Genomic DNA, 22,724 nt, shown 5'->3' with positions numbered 1-22,724 from the left:
GATATGAGCATGACATGTACTAAGAGAGTCAGGCTGGCTTGGACGTCACCTGAATTAACAAGGCCTGTGCCAGATATTGGGGAACCAGGACAATCTGATGATAAGTGGGCTACTGGAACAAACCATATATGGACGAGACAAGAGAACCTGGAATTGATGAAATGCTACTATAACAGCAGACCTAATGAGAGGGATGTATGAAATGTAGGAGGGAACTGTGGGTGGACAGAAGACCTACATCCATGCTAACTGAGAAACAGCTAGTTATCCAATGCTTCAACTTAGTGAAGAGGAAGCTGCTCTCACAACTTGAGATAGACCAACTACACATTACATCCCAAACTCAAGAAGACCTGAAAGAACAACTGGAACTTCACTACCACCCCCTCCATTACAGAGCACAGCAGCTGATAATAGGGATAGGACCATGGATAAACTAGCTACCGTCAACTCTTGAGACTGATTACCAAGGCTCAGTGGAGAAGAAGTATCAGATAGTATGCTAGAATACTCCACTAGAGCCCTCATGACAATCTCTACTACAACCATAACTTAAACCAATGAACTGGCATACACTACAGCCACTGTAATCCTGGAGATGCTTGGCTACACGATCAAGAAGAACAGCAGTAGATACAGCCCCCCTTGGAAAATAAGGTTGGAGGCTAATATCAAGGCAACTTGGAGAGAAGTTAGTCAGCTGGTGGAACTACAGAAGGGTGTGGAGATTAAGGATAAGACTCAGCTATTGAAAAACATATGGGATCCTGACTGCATCTGAAGTCCTAGAGAATGCTAAACAAAGGCTCAGAGCATTGGCTACCAGACTAAGGAGATACACCAGAGAAGCAGAGGCCAAGAAGATAAATGCCCTGTTCTCCAAAGAACCATCCAAGGTGTACTCCCAGCTGCAGTGCAATAACAGAGTAACAGAGTAACAGCAAAGCCACCAACAGCAGAAACAGCAGTGCAAATTGGCTGCAGGTCCTGAGAGCAGACCACAGCAATCTCCCAGAACAGGAACCAGTCACCATCACAGTGGCAGACATCCAACAGCAGGTCAAGAACATGAAGAGCTGGATAGCACCTGGCCCAGACATGATCCACACCAACTGGGTAAAGAAACTAACAGCAGTGCACGAATGCCTAGCAGCACAGATGAACCAGTTGCTAGCAGCAGGCTCCCACCCAGTCTGGCTAACACAAGGAAGGACAGTGCTGATCATGAAAGACCCCCATAAGGGAATAGCACTGTCCAACTACCGGCCAATAACCTGCCTCCCCACAACATGGAAAGTCATATCAGGCATAATCGCTGCCAGGCTACAGGACCATATGGGCCAGTACATGAGCACAACTCAGAAGGACATTGGCAACAATACCAGAGGCTCAAAACACCAGTTGCTCAAAGATAAGCAGTCGCCTGAGACTTCAGGTCTAGACAGCTCAATCTGAGCACAGCCTGGATTGACTACAGGAAAGCCTACAACTCAGTGCCACACACATGGAGCTGTGAATGCCTGGAGCAACATCAGGAAGAAGGAGTATGAGAAGCTGAAGAAATACCAGGGCCTGAAGGAGGAACTAGAGAGGATGTGGAAAGTGAAGGCCAAAGTGGTCCCAGTGATGGTAGGAGGACTTGGAGCTGTACTCCTAAGCTGGGAGAGTGGCTTCAACAGATCCCAGGAACAACATCAGAGTTCTCTGTCCAGAAGAGTGCAGTGCTAGGAACAACTAAGATACTGCACAGAACCTTGAACTCTTAGAGGACCCAAGATTGAGGAATGAATATGAATATATATTTGCTCCAGATTCTGCCCAGGGCTTTGGTTAGACCCTGCAGTGCATGCAGTTTTTCTTTTTCCCAGCACTAAGATGATGTTTTTTGTGGATTTTTTTTTTTTTTTTTGACCTTGGGATATTTTGAAAGTAGCCGCTCCCAGTGGGACAAACATCTAAACAGCATTTGAATCATGAACATTTCTCCTTCTACCACAAGGAAGAGTTAATGCTTCTTTTTCTAGTATTACAAATGATGGGGGGGAATGGGAAAGTTTATATTTTGAAAGGATGTACAAGGCCAATTCCTTGTGCTACTTTCCCCATTTCATGACATAAAAGCTTGTATGTTTCTTTTCCCACAGCAACTGCTGGCAGTGCAAAAATTAGTAATTTTTAAAGCCATTATGGAGGTCTGTGGATGATTAAACTGTCTGTCTATCTGTCTATCACCTCAGCACCTAGCTGACCTCTTCTGGGCTTGGAAACCAAGCAGGGTCAGACTTGGTAAGTACTTGATCGGAGGCCACCATGGAATATCAAGTTTGAGGATTATATTGGGAAGTCAAAAATGCATCCTGGTGGAAGATAATAATGAGTCACTTCCATGCTATGGCCAACAAAAGACATGACTAAGTCACTAAGAATCAAGCTTGAAGGAGACTTTACATTTTTACTTTAATCTGAGTTCTGTGAGGGATTTCAGTATCTCAAACAATTCTTTATTGTCAAATGAAAAAGTGCAGTGAGCTTCCCCACCCTTCCTTTGCAAAAACACACATTAATCCCATTTGTCCATTTTTAATCCTCAACTGCAATTTGCTTTTGCTTTTTCTGTAATGACCTTAGAAAATGTATTCTAACCATACAAATGCAAATCTAATGGACAGGAATATTAAGTAGCATGAACGTATTTAATTATTCACTTATTTGACACATTTCTCACTCTTTCTTGTTCTCGTGACAGGAATTTGAGTGACACATGCTCTTTAGCTCCCATTTCCCAGATCAAAATGAATCTTTCTGATCTTAGCATGTAAGTGCTGCTATTAGATACTGATACTGAGCATACAATTTTATTATGTGGTGCACTGAATGTAATTTTCTATTCTGAGTTAGCTTGGAATTCCCTTCTTACATGGAGAGTGGCCATTGTTCTGTAGAGTTCCTAGTTTTTTGGAAGTTTTTTCATTACCTCAACACAAAAAGAAAATTACCTGTGAAATTTTACTTTTAAAGTTTAGTCCTTCAGTAACTGAGGGTTTAGTGAAGCACCAATCATTGACAATGCAGTTGAATAAAACATGATCTATTAGTTTTATTTATTTGTGTCATCTGTTTATAGCCAATTATGCAGAACAAGTTTAAAGAAGCTTAAGTCTTAATTGAACATCACAATATTGCAAATATTTATATCATAGAGGGTTGTCTTTGAAATCTAACCATTTTTATAATGGGTGTAGTGGCAAGATGTCCAAGTCATGCTCATAATATATATGTGTACCTAAAATCAATTATCCTAACAAACCAGGGAAATAAGCATTCTTCTTCATGTAAATATTTGGGAATCCTACCTAGTAGGTTGTAAACTTGGCCCTTTTACACATAGCAACTTTGCAGCTCTTACTGCAAAATATGACAAATAAATAAAATATAAATAAACAAACAAACAAACAAACAAATAAATAATTGAGGGAAAATCTCTATGTAACTGTAAAGCATTCAATGACAGAAACTTTAGGAGATATCTTACAGCTGGTGGGCACTGCAGTTGTAAAATTTGAACTCTGTGCTGACAAACATCTTGCCTGTCTCTCTGGATTTCAACAGAAGCTCTATGCCAAACCAGTCTGGAAAAAAAGAAGAGAGGAAGTAGTTATTGAAAGAATATGGACAGGCATAAGGTAAGCTTTTTACAGATGTTTAATGCATTTTTAAATTATCTTTCAAGTCTTGTTTCTTCATCTTCTTTATTCACTGATCTTTCAAAAGTGTTCTTTCCTACATATTTGGTGAGATTGCATTTTTCTTGAAACAAGGCTATATCAAATTAATGCACTATATGCTCTATGTTAGGCCAATCTGCTTTATTGGAACAATCTGTGGCAACCTGTCTACTGTTTCAAGAGACTCACTGGGTTACACCCTTCCAATGCTTCAGCTATGGTTTTTTAAAGTCATCCCAACTTTTTAACTCTAAACCCTCAAAAAACTGGAGCTTATAAACCAACAAGGCCACATATCCTCCTATGTTTTCTTAGTAACTTTAAGGCTTGTACTCCCATTACTCTTTCAAGGTGAGTGCCAAAGCAGCTGTCTTGCCTCTGATGCCATAGGGTTATGTGAGCAGCACTAGAAAATAAATGCATGCTGCGTTTCCCATGCCACTGTTAATCTGGTTTCTGGGAGGCTAATGCAGACAGTGCAGCTAGGTTCACATAATAGTCTAAAGTTAATTGGGTATTTTGTGGATCAGTTATTATGGGAAACACAGCTGTTCTCTTAACATTGTGAAAAATAGTTAATCATGTTAATCTATTTTAAGATTATTTGCTTGGGCATAGTGTGTTATGAACACAGCAACTGTGTTGTGTTAATTCCAATTTAGGACTGTGCTTCTTGTGTGAAATAAGCCAGGGAGTTGCTAGGGCTTCCATAGCCCAAGAGTTTTCATGTTGCCCAAGCATATGAAAATATATGGTACTGCTAGAATTTTTACAGAGATGCCCTAAAATTGATAGGTAAAATCTTGAATATTCCATGCAAATAGCATATACCTATGTCAGGGACACAAAGAAAGGTATTCACAGTGGCTGCTACAATATTATAGGAATCTATTCCTTTGAAAGTCCAAAATCATTAATAAAGGAGATAATGACTTTGAAAAACTGGGGGAGACTTAACCTTGATGTCTTTGAAACAGTCCTTGAAAAACTGGAAAAAGACTGAAAGAGACAGGAAATACACCCATTAATTAAATTACAACATGAATTTATACTTTCTCTGCTGGGTTCTGTTCAAATCAGAAGCAGTTATTGTAATGCCATCCAGTGCCAGTGAAGGAAGATTGATGGAAATTGGCTGGCAGCATGGTAGGCAGCACCTGCCAATAACCACATCTTCTGAAATAGACAAAAAGATCATTTGCATCATGATATTGTATGCGAATTGCTGATTTTTGCTATCCTTCCTCCAGGTAAAATGGCACATAGCCATGACTGCCATGAATTGCATTCACTTCCTTCTAGCCATTTACTGGCATTTCTGCTCTACAGCACTGGCCAGATCTTTCATGAATTTCCGTGCACATTCATTAAATACTTTCATTGCAGGAAATGATGGCTACTTGTAAATGACACAATGAGAAAACAAATTTCAAACAATTAGCTGTTTGGTAATGGTATGAGAGAAAACTTGATAGCAATTACATTAACAAAGAAGGAATCCAAAAAATAGAAACCTTCACCCACGCATGGGGACTGAGTCATACTTCGGAGCATGAGCAACACCCACATTACCTTGTTCCTTGCCCGCCTCAAATAACAAGACTAAGACCCCTAATGATAAGTAAGCTTAGATAGCAGATGGCTTGAAGACTGACTTTTAAATGTGTGGGGTGTGTACAATCTGCTAGAAGCAGATTACACCTACTATACAGAAGACTTTTTTGTAGATGGCATTTTTCCTGCCTTCTTTTGGGATTAAAGCTCTGTCCACTAACCAAAATCAAGTGATAAGTATCAACTAACTTTTTATGAAAGGAATTCCTAAAACAAAGCATCTGGACAGTTTTAGAATGGTACTCTCCTGGAAATTAAAGTGAGCAAAACATTGCTATAACACAAACATAAAAGTTTACCATCAACATTCATATTATATTGTTACAGGACTTAGATGGAAATACAATTGCTTGTAGACAGCCCTGTGGCTGAAACCAACTATTTATCAGCATCAGCAGAGCACTAGATATTCAGGATTAGGCCCACTAACAAACTGCCACATCTATTTAGACAGCACTGTTACAGATCCTAACATCAACCATTCCTTTATTGAGTCTTAATCTTCCTCTACTGTGATATCTGGCACTGCTTGAAAACTAAGTGCCCTAGTCCAGTTTACATTATACAAAATAGTTTCTTTCTATGCAAGTAGCTAAAAAGATATAAATGTGGCATAAAAGAGTCAACATTCCCAAAACAGTGGGAAAATATTTCAGTCTCCCACGGCACTATGCTGCTGGTTTGGTGACATCACATTTCAGTGGAAATGGTACGAAGAAAGATTTCAAGGTAAAGCTACTAAATCCAGTTTCAATTCAATTCTGTTCAATGCACAGCTAGAAAAATAACATTAAATCTGGTGTGAATAGTTTGCTCATTTGTTACATAGATCTTGGCTCTGAGTAGAAATGTGAGGGAGATACTTTTGCTCATTGCATTTCATGAACTTTTTGTTCCCTCTAAATACATATATTGCCAATTCAGATACTGTACCTCATGTACTGAACAGTGAAGCTCTAGTTTACTTTCCCCTCATTTCAGTCTGCTTTAGGCTGTTTTTAGTCCAGGCTGTTTTGTTTAATGTATCCTTTAATTGTTTTAATTAGTATTAGGTTTTGTAGGCCACCCAGATTGTTGGAGTGGGTGGCTATAATAAATGTAATGAAATAATTAAATAATCTAGAGCCTTTCAGAGCTGTTATACTACAGCTCTAAAAAAATATTTATTTATTGTATTTTTCCACCGACCATCTTGAAAACAACTCTGGGCAGTTCCCAACCAGCATGGCCAATATCTCTGAAATTCGAGAATAAGCAATCATGACACATCTGGAGAGTACCACATTTAAATAAATATAGTTTGTGACAATATATGTTACAGTAAAACTATTAATCTCTAAAATATATGGATTCTTAGACTTTTTACAAATAATGTAAGGAAGATTACCTTGGTGGAGATATTCAGGAACGGTTATCTATGCAAAAGGGGCTGAAACTTTTTAAGTCCAGAACTATGAGATAGTATTTGAAAGCAACTCAGGCAGATGCCTCCCTAATTCACTGAACTAGAAAAAGGAGGAGGAGATATAGTACAATCAGACATACAAAGCTGATGTCAACCCCATTAGGCAGACCAGACCAGGAAATTAGCTCTACAGGAAGGCTAAAACTATTTTTACTGAGATTGGCTATAAGAATAGAATCTTGCAAGTCTGATTGTAATAGTAACATTTTTGGCAAGTGTTCCACAAGTTAATGGGTGCCACTCTATAGTGCCTGAGAGTAGACAGTAGGCCAGTGTTGGAGAAGTCAGCAACAAAATAAACCTAAATCAGTCCCATAATGCAGACCATCAGCTACCCATCTCCTGGTTCTTTATACCAAAAACTCTTGCTGTAAGTACTACAAGTTTTACCAAAGAGAAGCCAGCTCACCCTGGTCCACAGGTATGGCAGGGACATCCTTAGAGGCTGGGGAAATACATATAATTTGGTTCCCCAGAACCTGGCCTTCCACTTCAGTGAGATTTCCAAATACACATATTATGCCAGTTGACAAGTCAGGAGCATCATTCACCAGCAAGCTGAGCTATGAAAAAATAATGAAAAGAAGAGGCATAAAGTAGAAGGCAATATGCATATTTCTTTCTATCCTGCAAGAAAACCACAGCAAAATGTTTTAAGATTTCTTAAAATCATTATATTGCAGCTGCAGTTGCTTCACTGACCTAATACCAGTAGGTAGAAGCTGAGGTGGCATTTCTATCATAGCATGGAAGTACAAGGCTTTTAATAAGACTGCAGACTTCCCCGCTTTCAACTAGGAAAACCTCTTGCATGTGCCATTTGAAATTAGAACTTTAAAAAAAAATAAAATGGAGGTTGATCTGTCAGATATTTCTTTGAGGTCTATTCTCCCAACTTCTCCAATCAGTATACAGTAAAGGCTTGATATAACAGACCAATCGGGAGAAGGGGCATCCATTAAATCTGAATTCATGTAATTTATGTCCACAATTGCATAATTAACATTTCCCCATCATTTGTGTCCATTTACCTCATTAGCATATACAGAATGTGTTATACAGAACTTGGCATGACTTGGCTGTTTACACCCCAAAATGAAAGCCCCCAAACCCATTCACAATGGTGTGCAAAAAGCTAATCAGCATTGGGTTATTAGTGGTCACCTCAAAGCATTGTATTTCCAGCTGAAAGTTAACATGGAATAATTCAAACTGTTTTTCTACGAAATGGCTATGGAATAGGTCTTGCCTCTGAAAAAACAATGTAATTGTCAAATAGAAGAGAAAATTGCTTGTTTCAAGAGTTATTTGGTCTTCCCCAATTTACACTCTCAAACATACTGTAGATGAAAACCAGAATGCATTTGTGTTCAAATTTTGCTCTTTTTAGAATTCCTCAAACAAAGTTTGTTTTTTTAAAAAAATGTATTTCAGAATGTACAAATGAGGAAAAGAAATAGAATATTTCCATTTCATTAGAAGAAAATACTTTCAATATGTGCATACCATATTGCATTTGGAAAAAAACAACAGGAAATTGTTTTTTAAAAAACTTACACACAAAGAGAAATGCACCAAAATTAGATTTCTTAAAGCCCAAATTCACAATGATGTGAATAAAATCACTCAGGGATTTGAGACATGGAATGAAATTAACTGTTTCAATCTGTATTACAGATAGTCCTCCCTTAACAACCACAACTGGGATGGGCAACTTTGTCGCTAAGTGAAGAGGTTGTTAAGCGAAACATCAGGTGACCATGCCACACTTACAATGTCAGTTCTGCTGCAGTCATTAAGTGACTCACCTGCAGTTGTTAAGCAGGACCTCACATGACCGTGACTTGCAATTGATGACTTCTCCATTGACTTTGCTTGTTGGAAGCTGGCTGTGAAGTGCGCAAATGGTGGTCATGTGACTGTGGGACCCTGTGACGCCTGCCAGTTGTAAAGTGCCCAAATTTCAATTATATGACTGTGGGGAACGCTACAATGGTCGTAAGTGTGAGGACCAGTTGTAAAGTTTTTCAGTGTCATCATAACTTTGAATGGTCCCTAAACATGGCAGATGTTAAGTGATGACTACCTATACAGAGCTGAAGCAGGAAATGATAGGTAAAATTCTTTTAGTGGTACTATCCAAGACTAAAGGAGATTAAATTCTCTTAATAACCCAGATGATGAGCATAAGAAGCAAGCAATTACCTGCCTTGGCTACCTACCGGAAGGCTATGCTCAGAAACTGGGATGCTGCTAGGTTGAACAATGATACTCATGCACTGGTTGATGCTGGCTGCAAACCGGAAAGGTTCATTGGCTCGCTCGCATTTGTCCCTCCGTGAACATCTGAAACGAAGTGCATAGGATAATGTAAATATATAATGGGTACATCCAAAGTTATTTGTATAGCCTAATTATCTCCTTCCAATAGTAACTGTTAACATGTGATACTAGGAAAATGATCACATTTATGGAACAACTGATCCTCTACCAGCATTTTATGATATACTCTGAATGTTTGCCTACATCTCTTCTAGGGATTTATCTCATTTTTGTGAGTAGAGGATACGAGAGATGGCAGAGTGTATTTAGCTATAATACGAGGCTTCTCAGCAATGTCTTATTTACAATGCCTTCCACTGTAGTACATGATTACATTTTATGTAGTCATGTACTCACCACATGTTATTTTAGATACTTTCACAATGTTAAATGGATTAGTCACACCTGGCCTTAGTCTCAAACAAGGGAAAGTGCTATCAAATAAAGCAGAAATGGCCCAGCTATGGAAAACCCAAGAGCAGGGCATTAGAATAAAGAAAACAGGGGTGGCCAGTATAGGTGGCTATACAGTCAGTGAAGCTGTTTTATTTGCTCCAATTGTTTCTATAGAGTTTTAATCAAGGTGTGCTTGTTGAGGGAACTGTACATCAAAGTAATAGCTGTTTTTACACTGAACATGCAATGTCTCATGCATGGGTAGATCTTTCTGCTAGAATATGCTGACTTCGTTAAAGACCCTCACTACCAGAAAGTAGATGGCTTGCTTGTTTCTCTAACTATACTATGGAAATAAAGTAGCCCCACTCCAGGCTCAAATAGAGAGATTCAGGTTCAAACTTCGTTGAGGTTGTAGGGCAGGAGTAGGCAACCTATGTCTGGTGGCCACATCCCACTTTCAGCCACCTTTTTGCAATTCCTCCAAAGATCATACTGCTGAAACAATAGCAAACATCTAGAGAACACAAACTAGAAAAACAAATAGGATAGGATAGGTTGTCTTCAGTCTCATCTCTCTGTTATCCTTTCCTCTTCTCTTCAAAAGAAAAGAAAGGGTTGCAAATTGTGGGCTCAATCAATCCAATGATATCATCACAGAAGTAATCTGCCATTGGGGGACTTCACCAAAATAAATAAACAAATAGAAAACACATGTGGGCCCACATGCAAAAATGTTACTGTAGTGGAGGGAAATTCAATTGTTTAGTATATAAACTTCTCTATATGAAATTGTGTCCAGATCTGGTACATTAATTGTAACTATTTTCAGTACAGAGAACAGGGGGAAGGGAAACAAGTGAATTTTAAGGCTTTCAGATTCCAAGCAGTTATTCTCTAAAGACTTTGGCACCCTTAGCTGGGAACAGAGTTTCCAGGGAGATAATCACATTTTGAAAGATTATCTATGTTGAAGCCTAAAAGTGGACCATTACCACACTCTGCAGACTTTGTATGTTAATTGCTTGAAAACAAGTTCTCAGTCATGTAAACTGAATAGACACCATTGGGTTCTGTGCCTACCAGTAGCCAATCATCTTTCCTAAGCATTTGATCCACTAGTGACACGTAAAAAAAAAAAAAAAGGAAAGCAGTAACACTGCACTATCTATCCTTTAATTAAAAAGCAAATCTGTGGTTAATTAATCTCCTTCGTATAAAGGTGAAGGGTTCTGAAGCCTGGATTCCTTCCCTCCACATTGAAGGCATTAAATTCATGCCTGAATCACCCAGGTGCAATCTTTTCCCCCACCACCTCCTGAGTAGAAGCCATTACATGTCACAAGCTGAATTATGTGCACTGCAGCTGGCATGCATTGGACACCTGGCTCATCACCAAGGTCATTTCATTGCAGAAAGACCTGAGAGGACTGAAACTCTTCAAGATCTATCAAGTTGAAGAAAAATATAGAGAAAAGGCTAATCCTTTCATCTTTCTATTTCCTTCATTATGAGAGGTTAAGAGGTCACTGAGCACACCAAGAGACAACTCTGAGAAACTGCTAGAAGAAGTGCTACCACCCAGCACTATGGAGTTTGCTCTGTCTCTGATACTGCAGCATGATGTATAGTAATGTATACAATGAGGCTTGACTAGAAGATCCAGAACTAAAGACAACATTAGGTGATGGATGATATTGTTCTAAAAAAGGAAAGCTAAGTAAAAAATTGGAAAGTGGGTGGTGGGAGGGTTCCATTTAAGTTATGGTACAAACCACAGACCAAGAGGCTGAATGCTTTCCTTTGATATTTACACAATGTTGGTTTATTACATAATAGGCATATAACAAACAAACATAAAACAAATAAAACTTTGTTAAACCTAATATACACAACTGTGCCTAATGATATATTTATAAATGACAATCTCATACCTATAAGTAAAAAGTGACAATACTTTACAAACTAATAAGTTTCCCTTTTTCCTGTTTTTTTAACTGCCCACTTGTTCCAGCAATAAAGCAGTATTCCAATAGTTCTTTCCCTAGCCCTCAACTGTAAGGACTGGGAATTCTTTCCTTTTCCTCTGGACTTAATGTGCTTTTATTCTACACTTGGCCCTGTACGATCCTCTACCTTTCAACCCTTATACTTCAGTAGGTACTGCTGAAGTTTGAAGTAGCCCAGTTACTGAGTTGCTTCTCTGGTCCTCAGTCCTTTGTAGGAAGGAAAAAACAAATGCTTGTGGCTGGCTGTAGCTGGTCTGCATCTTTGGAAGGCTCCCAAGGTTTTGCTACCCCTTTCTCAGCTGCAGTAGCCTCCAAGACTCTTTGCTTATTCCACCAACTGTTTTGGTCTCACTTCCTCCACATACAAACGCTGCTTTAGCTCTCCAACACACTCCCCTTTCTCTCTTCCACTGACACCCATACTCTGTGCCTTCAGCATTTCTTTTTTATCTCCCTGCAGAACAGGTGTGGTCCTTTGCTCTCGCAAAGTCCCAGGGAACACAAGGAAGGAAAACTCACATCAGCAGCCTCCAGTCTTTCCTTCCACAGAGTGCTTAAAGGATGGGCTTTGCTATTATGCATATCATTCAAGTCATTGTTTATCCCATTAGTTAAGTGTGTTCTTTGCTATTTGGATTGGCTCATTTTAGTTATTTGGGTGTGCCTTAAAATCCTGCAAGCATACTTGGTACACAAATCTTGTTTATGTCTATTCTTAGCTACTCTAAGCCACTTACATATGCTCAGTGTTACTGACCAATCAGCTAGTAGTAGGGGAAAAGGCTGTATGACATGATTTTCAGTTTCCTTCCAACATTACAGTCACAGAATTCTATGATTAACAATATAATTTAAAAGTGCACATAAAAATACTAACGTAACATTTTTCCTGGAATTTCTCAGGGTTTCAAGCAACCATTACTTAAGAATGCTAGCACTGAATGAATAAAAAGCACTGGCAAAGGTGGGGCTGCCTTCTTCCCATTTGATAAATTACTTTTCTGTAGTGTATTGCAGGAACATGGTGCCTAGCAGTCCTCTGGGTCCTTATCTTGCCTCGAAATCTGTATTGACTATGCTGCAGTTCTGGATAGACACTGAATGCTGCGTGAACTATCTTCCCTAACCTAGTACCCTTCAGGTATGTTGGACCTCCTCCCATAAACACTGGCTAACACAACTCATGGAAGTGGGTGTCCAAAATATCTGGAGGGCACCAAATTGGAGAAGGCTGCATGGTAGCGCTTAGCACATTTTTCTAGAAACAATTGTTTGTATAATTGATGTGCTGAGATTTTGTTTTTCACCTACTGCTGAGCACACATTTAATGGAAAGGATGCACACTGCAAAAACCACTTCCACCGTACTCTCTTCCATTTGGGACAGCTAGATTCAGCCTTAGATGAAACATCTACATTAGCAGACATGCTGACTGCTCAACAAAGAATCTTAATCTTCCTGTGACAAACTTCCTCCAGATGAGGCGACAAGAACAGATCACAAAAACTGGAGTCTTTATTACTAAAAACCCATTTGCTTCTGACTTAGGAATAGCATTTGATGATTGGAGGGAGGAGGGGAGGCACCAACCATTTTTCCTTTGCAAACAGCCCCAGAAATACCTGGCAAATGATACCGCTATTTCCTCTCCTCCCCGACTTGAATAACAGACCAAAATATGAATGCTGCCAAGGAAAAGAATTATTGCGCTTTAAGTGAATCTGTGAGATTGCTCTAAACTGTGAGTTCTTGAGTGGAGCCTTTATCTCATTGACTTGCTGCAGTGGCTCTTCTTTTTTTCATCATAGTATTTATGGCAACAGCCCCAACAGAAATAAATAGACCTGGAGACAATGCTAGCAAAACGGCAGCATATGGAGGAGCTCCAGCATGCTAGAGCAATCATGGGATGAAGGAGATTCTTTAGCAGCCTTCTCATGGGTGCTGGCCACTGCCAGATGAAAATAAACAGAAGAAAATGAGGAACCGTCCTCCCTTTTAAGTATTAATGCTATCAAATATTTAAATATTAAGGCAAAGATTTACATCATACGTTGGCCCTCTAGGTGTTGGACAATTTGTATATAATGCGTCCATCTTATGGCAACTGCTTAAACTGAATGTGTCTTTTCCTGGGGTTGCACAGCTTCCTCCTGCAGCTGCAGTGGGATCCCCAGAAGAGACACAGCTGCTTTAAGAGGCTGCTGAAAGATGCTATGTGAGCACCTCTGACACAGTTTCATTTTGAGTACAGGGTGGTGATAAAAAGTGGCATCTTTTCTTTTCTTTTCTTTTCTAAGGAGATGGTAATAACCCCTGGTAATGAAACACCTCATGGCACAGTGTGGCATTGAACTAAACCTGCTGCATGTGGGGTTTTGATCCAATCAAGATATTGCAGTGGAGCCTTCCTCCACTATTTCCTCTTTCAACACCTGTTGCACAGCCCTTTTGCCAACTGCTGTTGTGTTGGTCCACTTTGTCTCTACATTTAATAGTGTTGTCAGGGGGCCTAAAAGGATTTTTAAAATAAACAAATAGACAAATCCTCTCTCTTTTCTGTAAGTGGACTCCTGGCCTCTCCCTCTTAGATTTTGGAGATCTCTTCTGCTTAACCAAGCATGGCCGTTGTTAAGGCAAAAAGGAGGAGGAGGAGGAGACTAACCACTTCAATAATTCAGGGGCACAGCTTCCTCAGATCCCCTTAAGACGTTGCCTAGAAAACCTTGTTCCTTTGTCTTAACAGACATCTTCAAGTTCAGGAGAGATCACTTAGGTTAGCAAGTTGGGGCAATTTCATTGCTTTTCAAGGGTTGAAGTATCTAGCTTTTCTGAAATTCTAAGGGGTATTTAAGCGGTGATTCTATTAAGTTACAGCTGAAAAGAAGTGAGTGACTGATGCCAGGAAAGTCTCTTGGCAGGTGTGCATTAGCTTGCTTTGTGAAAAAGAACAGACAGGAGAAGAAAACATAGTATGGAAAAGGCAGTTGCCATTACAAATTCAGCCTGAGATGAATTGTCTTTGCTAGAGATTGTGGTTGCTTCTTGAATATGTTAAAATAAAATCCCTCATAAATACCTTTACTTTGTGGTAAAAATACATATCTTTGTAATTTAATTAAGAGTTGGAGATCTCCCACCACCCCTTTATTTAGTAGGCTAAATGATGTGTCACAATTCCTGTCTCACTACAAACAGTATTACACTAATTCTGCTCACAGATTCTTTTAAAATAGTGTTATAATTCTGTTGATTAAATGATTGGTATATTCTAGGTTCCATTCCTGAAATCAGTTGTTTTATCTTTATTATCTTAATTGTATTTATGTTTCCTTTACAAGACAGACATTTGCTGAAGTTCAATGATACATACAGTTTAGAAATCCCTACAGGAATTGTAAGGGTTTTATTAAATAATAACATGGGATGCATGTGGAATGAGTTAAGAGGTGTATGGTTGATCATACAATAACCATCTTTTGTTGATGCTGAACTTACGTGTGATGCAGAGCACACCAGCCACAGTGCGGGTCTCCTGAACTCAGACATTCTCCACAGGTTGTATACTGTTCACAGGATTCAACAGGGATCTGGGACACCTAGAGAGAGACAAAGAACAAAGCAAACATCTAAGGCAATTGTACTTATATTGTTTCTGTAGTAACTCAAGAAAGCAAGCCTAACACTGCTAAATTTGATATAAAATGAGTCATCAATGTTAATGTAAGAGTCATAGCATTAGATAGATAAATAATTTGCCCTGTCTCCCTCTGCTTTCACTGAAATGACAGGAAAAATGACACACAGAAAGGTAAATAAGATATAACAATGACTCCTTGTTAAGTGTGGTTATCTATTCAGAAGCCAGCTTTGGAAATGAATTATGCATTCTCCATATATCTCCTTTACTCTTTGGAGACAATGCCACCACCTAAATGCAATTCTTTGATAAGGAATATATTGATACCTCTGCTTAACCAGAATGTCACTTTAACTACTGGCTACATTCACACATTGTGTGAAGTTTAGCACAATGTATGAAGCTACAGTAGCTAATATTTGAAACAACATTCAAACTGTGTTTCACATACCTATTAGAAGGACATTATATTTAACCTTAAACACAATTAAAAGAGGTGCTGAAGTGTCCCTTAACTGTAAATAAAGTGGAATGGATTATTGAGAGGAATGGTTGTCAGGAGAAAGAACATGCCCCAATGTGCTAACTATGGAGAACAGGTGTCTGCTGTAACCCAGTATGAACTGCATTAGCCAATTTACTTAATTCATTCTCATATCATTCTACATATCATTAGGATTTTTTTCAAAAATATTAGCATCCTTTAAACAATATGCTTGGTCAATGGAGCTCTGGTGAGCTGCTGAGCTGAAATGAAACTTATATTCAGTTAACAAATTATTTCTGATTAATTATCACAAAATATTCCAGGCTATAGCAAATTATAACAGGATCAACTCTGTCCCTCGAACATGCTGACAATTTCCCCCAATTAGCGAAATCATACAAGATGCTATGTAAGAGTGTTAAAACCCAGATAATCACAATGAAACCCCATGAAGTCTGTGTCAGTCATACAATAAATAATGATTTCTTTCTTTAACTTGTTTTGTATATATACTTTTCAATAGTGATTTGTGTCAAAAGTGACCCAAAATAAATCAAGCTTAAATATTACTCATATTTTTAAAAATGCTATAAAACCGAAAAGCAAATTAGAATAAGGCAAAATCAACAATTCAAGAAACAGAACAAAAATTCAATAATACAATGGAAAAATCAAGACCAAACATGAATACAATGCAAAATCACTGGTTAAAAACTTCTTTAAATGAACAAATTCCTCCTAACTCATCCTTCAATGCAAATACTGTAACAGCCACTATGTAGGGCAGGCAGAAGACTAGCAGAGCGCATCCACAAACACCAACTAGCAGTCAGAAGACACAATGAGAACTCCTTAATCTCTCAACACATGGACAGACTCAACCATAGTTTCAACTGGGAAACTGTGAGCATCCTAAACCAAGCCAAATCCAAAAATGCCAGAGAATTCCTGGAAGCCTGGCACTCAGACAAAGCAGCCATCAACAGACACATAGAGGTAAACAACATTTACATACCATTCAAAAGAGACAACAGAAAAGCCAAAAGACCAGTACACTGCCTTGCTAGCAATCAACATCCAGATATGCAAAAATCAACACTAGGATTAACACCAGATGAACCATCAAACAGCACAATACACCCTAATCAAGGAACTACCAACTCAATCAACCAAGCAGCAAACAACAGCTCAATCAAAGAACTCCCAAGGAGAGAACAACACCCCAACCAACACAAGCAGGGCAAGCCACAGTATATAAACTGAGAGCGAGGCCCACTCCCTCTTTGCATTGAAGATGTTGCCTAGTCTGGCAATGAAACATCTGCAAGAAAACAACAAGGCTCAGAGAGCACCAAGGACTCCTCATCCTTCACTGCTAACACTTCTCTTGTTGCATTTCAAAGAGCTATAGCAGTTTGGCACACATACAAAACAGTCTTGGAGATGCAGTTGAAAGTTCTCCTTTATCTTTCCTCCAAAGGAGACTGGTAATGGCAAGAGGGAAATGCTGAGCAGTGGCAACAATGCCAAAGTCTTATTCTGTATAAGAAATAGTTCCTACATGAAATATGTAAGTAGAACCATCAAGTTTGTATTAAGCAAATTTTGTTTAAGAAAATTCTATTGTTTCCTAAGAATTAACAGCAGAATGCAGTATTGAAACAAGGCTCAAGAGTGACAGCCAATATATTATCTTTCAATTGTATATCAATTTAACAGGATATTTCCAATCTGCAATACTCTATAATGGCAGAGGATTAAACAATTTGTTGAAAGCCACAGTGTGAACCAGTGTTAAGAGAATGTCAGAACTCCTAAACCCCATGAGATTCTCCATTTATTAAAAGAGTTTAACCCTTGGACATTCATATCCAGATATGAAGCAATATTCACATTGCTGAAGTTAACAAGATCCTATTTTAACACCATCCTATTAGCTGAATGCAGGATTATGGAACAGCAAAACCAAGACAAAAACTCCAGAGAGAATGGAATATATTAGGAGGCAGTTCAAATTCATATCAGTACACAGATGAACAATAATAGACTCTGTAGAAGTACATGACATTTTATTTGTTACATCCCACAGTGCTACTTATAAACATGTGGTAAACTTGTGCAGGGTGATAGCTGAACTTTCAAAATAAAAGCAGAATTCCCTCTTGCAGTAAATATACATATCCAGATGACTCCCTTGGCTTCACAGGTGACATACATCATGAGAAACTTACATATAATTGCCTATGGATACTTGGCCTATTAGTAACTCTAAAAGCAGGGCAGTTTCAGAGCAATCCACAGATTTAAAGCTGTTACGTGGCATGGTGTTTCTCGGCAGTAAGGAATATTAACATGGGAGCTGGCAAATGTAATAGAAAGGGAAGTTAAAATGAAGGGGATGAAAATGGGTAGCAAAAACTGATCAGTTACAAATTAATGATGCCATCTTACTGCCTGTTGGTACTTTGAGCAATTATGGAGTAATCTAGCAAGGCCAGAAAACAAGGTACAGCCTGCATTGACAGATGGCCCAGCAGTCTAAGCTGAACACATCAAAGATCAATTCTTGGCTTATGCAAGGGGAACCTGTTTGTTAGTGCCTCAAGCAATACTTCTCCTGGCTGAGTTTCAGATTAAAAAGCTCTTCTACCAAATGTCCAACCTCATGAATTATCAGGAAGGAGGGTGTGACTAAAGATGACAAGATATTTGACACCGTCTGGAGGAAAAATATACTCTACCATCTCATTCATAAGACCTCACTCCATGATTTCAGAAAGTAGATTGGTAAAGTTCCCAGCATACAGGGATGTTGTAGAGTTTGAAAAAATGCAATGAAAATGGACCATAAGCATGAGAAGCTCAAATGACTTATATGTAATGTGAAGTTAGTTGGGATTTTCAAGTTCAATAAAACTGCAACTGGGGGTGCAGGAAGACACATGATAAAATTGCTAATTGACTTATAACTAAATTATAAAATTAGTTATTGCAAGATGTAGTGATGGCCATTACCTGACATGGTTTTAAAAGGGAATTAAATAAATTCACACAGGAGCATATTATTAATGTTAATAACAATGCCTGAAGGAACTACTAATGGAAGGAACCTGATGGAAAACAATAATAGTAGTAATAATAGTAATACTTTATTGTATTTTTAATCTGCCTAATAATTGAAACTCACAGGCAGAACATAGTTAATTAACACATAAAATAAAAAACAAAACATTAAGTAGCCTAGAAATAATATAAAATATATAAAAGCCACTATCTGATATAATATGAGCACTTTAAGTTAAAGACTTAACTTACTGTAAAATCTTGCAATTCACTATGCTTTTATTGAACATTCTTCAGTTTTATTTAGCAGATGAGCTTGTACGATCATCTATTATCATCATCATCAACAAAAATATTGTCTGAAGGATCATGAATAATTAAGAATTGTGTTCATCTCCAAGCCTTCTGAGAAAAAGAAGTTTCATTGGTGGTCATATCCCAGCCAGATTCCCCCTAATGAGGGCAGATTTTTTTCCAAATGTACCAGACAGGGTAGAATCATGGCCAAAATAGTTGTCTCTGCCGAACATTTTCAGGCAGGAAAACACATTTTTTTAGCCAAAGATAATTTTATGGTCTAATTAAGAGGGTAAATTGATACACATTTATTGCTATTCAGTGATAAGGATGCCTCCCTAACAAGAGCATCCCAGAAGCTGAATAATAGTGGGAGACAGCTATTTATCTTCTGTCCTCCTTGTGGGCTTTCCATAGGCATCTAGTCTGTCACTGTGGAAACAGGATGCTGGACTAAATTGTTCTAGTTCACTTTGTTTGAAGGCCTTTCTGAATATTGTCAGAGAATGCCATATTCTTTTCTGCCTCTGGCAATGTGGGCAACCATTTCAGCCATGCATTTGGAATGGAGGTAGGAGACCAGAGTCCTGCTTTTCCATTTCCCTTTGCAAAGTTGACAAGATCCATTAAAAATAATTATAAACAGAAAAATTCACAGACATAAGAAACCAAGAGAGTAGGAGGGGTGTTGTCAGACTGGTGTTGCATATCAGTTATTATGTCAGGGATGGCATCTTTTTTTTCCCCTGTCAAGGGCCACATTTCCATCAGGGAGTAATCTGTTGAGGCCTGCCTGGTATGAAAAGCTCAAGCAAGCAGTAGATAGGTCACCCATTCTTTTCTGTCAGTGTTTCCTTCTTTCTGACCTCCCCATTTCTCATCCTCTTTGTGATACCCAGGTTTTTCTCCCTCAAGGAGCATGCTGTGAGAAACAGACAGCTGTCTCTTATCAGAAGCCTACTCTATCTGTTGCAGAAGTCTTCTGAAATTAGACCAAGGAATGCAGTTTGCTACTCAGAAATCCGACCATCCACCCAGCATAATATGCAGTATTTTGGCCAATTTTACTAGGAAGTCATGGGTGTCTAGACAAAAATGACTAGAAAATGTAGAGAACATGTCTGAAAAATGAAAATATGAACAGATATTATTTAAATTTATTTATTTATATTTCAGATTTAGTCACTGCCCATCTCACAGAGCATCTCTGGGCAGTTTACAGTAAAAACAGGAACAAATACTAGTTAAAAATACAATAAAACCATATCTTTCCAGAGTGGAGTTAAACTTGTGGGGAAAACATTCTTTGAGAGTTCTAATCTACATACTGTTTTTACTATTTGGCTAGCAAAAGCCTCAGGATAGAAACAATTCTGGTTTCTTTTTTTCTGTTGCAAACTTCCTCCCCCTCCCCCTGCTTAATCTAGCAATTAAAATAAATGTACACCATGACATGAGAATTCCTCTCTTTACTTGGAAGTATTGATCTCATTTGCTTCTGGGATCCCATACCATCTAGGTCCACCGTCTTCAGTCTGGGTTTTCCAGGTACTGCTTGCTTGCTTGCTTGCTTGCTTATGTGCCATCAAGTTGTTTTCAACTCCTGGCAACCATATAGACATATTTTCTCCATGATGATCTAACCCTGGTCTTTCAAGTCTTCCAATGGTGCCCTAATCACCACTTTGCTGCTGGTGGTTGTCTTCTTCTCTTTCTCTCTATCTTTCGGAGCATTAGAGCCTTCTCTACTGAGCTAGGTCTTCACATAATGTTTATGAAGTAGGATAATTTGAGCCTGGTCATTTGTGCCTTGAGTGAGAACTCTGGGTTGATTTGTTCAATGATCCATTGGTTTGTTTTCTTGCTTGCCCATAGTATTCTCAGGAGTCTTCTCCCACACCAAAGGTCAAATATGTCAATACTGTTCGTATCCTGCTTCTGCAAAGTCCATTTCCAGATATATTGAATTATAATTCCCATAATTTCCAGCTAATTATTTCATCTCTAGATGTATCTACCTCATGCTTTCATGGCCTGCTTGATACTCAATTGTTTTTCTCATATTGTATACTTTGTTATGTCAGGGTTTGATCCTGAAAAGAGACTAGTTAATAATTGGACAATATCACTAAACAAGCAGTCGAGTTCTGATTTTGCAAGCTGAAGGAAAGAACAACATGCCTGCTCTTTAACACAAATTCTGAAGTGAGGTATCTGCATAATAAATGAGGAATTATACACAACTATTTTGCTACACAAACACATCAGATTGTAAGAAAAAATTGGAGCCATTATAAATTCTCCATTGCTGATCTTTGATTTTTTAAATATCTTACTTTCATTATTGCAATTATATTGCTTCTATTGCCAAGTCTGTTCCCAGAGATAAATACGAAGAGATCTAGTCTGGGAGCTAAGTTATTAAGTATGTGTTTGCCCTAGAATCTAATGTAGGTAGTTTGTTAAAATCTCTGAAGCTTGCAAGGCAGAAAGTAAGTTCTGGAGGCGAGAATGTACATTACGGTTACATTAAAACAGCAAGATTTGTGTGTGTTTCCTTTTGGCACTATATGTACAACTATAATAAAAAAAGGGGGGGCAGGAAGAGCTAAAAGAGAAAGGATCTCCCTGGGGCTAAAATGAAAGTGAAGGGAAAAATGTTCCTCCTCTCCCACACCCCAAAAGGGGCTTCATGCTCCAGTAGATTTGAGAAGAAATGTCTGATTCTTGCTCCAGTTCACATACATGTATAAGTGCTGCCTGCTGTATGTGTTACACTCAGCAATCAGCTCACTTTCCAACCTTCCATCCAAATGTAGTTCTTATGCTGAGCAAACTAAAGTTAAGAATCCAGTCTCTTTTTTCTCCATTTTTTTTTCTGAATCCTGTGAGTGATGTCGGCAACTGGCTGAGAATTAAAACAACTGACTGCATTGCATTTGCTCAGTCCGTCAAAACACTGTCCTGCTCCCAGCAGCTGGAGAGTCAGAAGCTGAAAGGAATCAGTGTGTCTTGGAACAAAGGCTACTTTCATGCCAAATACTTTTGATACAGTGAGAACTCAGTTCCTCTCTACATTTGAAACCAATAAGGCCCTTCTTTCTCTTATTTCCTGGGCCCTACTTAACAGATTTTTCCAGGGGAGAGGAGAAAAAAAAAAGAGTTAAGAGAGTAAAATCAATAGGGTATGGAGTCAGATGCAACTCAAGTCCCTTTGGAACAAGTAAGTAAGTGTAGCTATAACATTCTAAGAGTCCTGCTGCTCTGCCACAGTTGAGTTAAACATAGTGTTAAATCCTTTTGTAGGGGAAACAGTGCTCTTGTTTGATCTGTGCCAAAATTTGTGGCTGATGGTGTAAATGAAGGTTGCAGTAACTAACAAGGACAAATATGACAAATCTCTTCTGGTGGCAGAATTTGAAAAATAAATAAATAAAGGATCCAAAAATAAAGGTCAAGATGCCCCCAAATCAAGCTCAGCCCCTGGGGGTATACATGTAGTTTGGTCTAGTCGTTAAGATGCTAGGCTAAAAACCAGGAGACTGAGAGTTCTAGTCCTGTCTTAGGCCTGAAAGCCAGCTGGGTGACCTTGGGCAGTCACTGTCTCTCAGCCCAACCCAACTCACAGGGTTGTTGTGGGGAAAGGAGGAGGAGGAAGGAGTATTAGGTATGTTTGCCGCCTTGAGTTATTTATAAAAAATAATA

At 38.6% G+C, this 22,724-nt stretch overlaps 1 protein-coding gene across 1 annotated transcript in view; it reads right to left on the bottom strand.

Moving 5' to 3' along the window:
• Positions 1–22,724, bottom strand: part of PLXNA2 (plexin A2) — a 483,155-nt gene that overhangs the window by 207,366 nt on the left and 253,065 nt on the right. Inside the window, exons 4-7 of the mRNA XM_063297455.1 lie at positions 15,031–15,131; positions 9,027–9,150; positions 7,214–7,367; positions 3,533–3,629 (exon numbers count right to left, since the gene is read on the bottom strand). Coding sequence (XP_063153525.1) covers positions 3,533–3,629; positions 7,214–7,367; positions 9,027–9,150; positions 15,031–15,131 — 476 coding nt within the window. The remainder of the gene's footprint in view (positions 1–3,532; positions 3,630–7,213; positions 7,368–9,026; positions 9,151–15,030; positions 15,132–22,724) is intronic.

This window comes from Candoia aspera, chromosome 3, assembly GCF_035149785.1.
Source record: "Candoia aspera isolate rCanAsp1 chromosome 3, rCanAsp1.hap2, whole genome shotgun sequence".
Classification (NCBI taxonomy): Eukaryota; Metazoa; Chordata; class Lepidosauria; order Squamata; family Boidae; genus Candoia; species Candoia aspera.
Note: the sequence above shows the minus strand (reverse complement) of the source record. Positions and strands in the feature narration are given on the sequence as shown.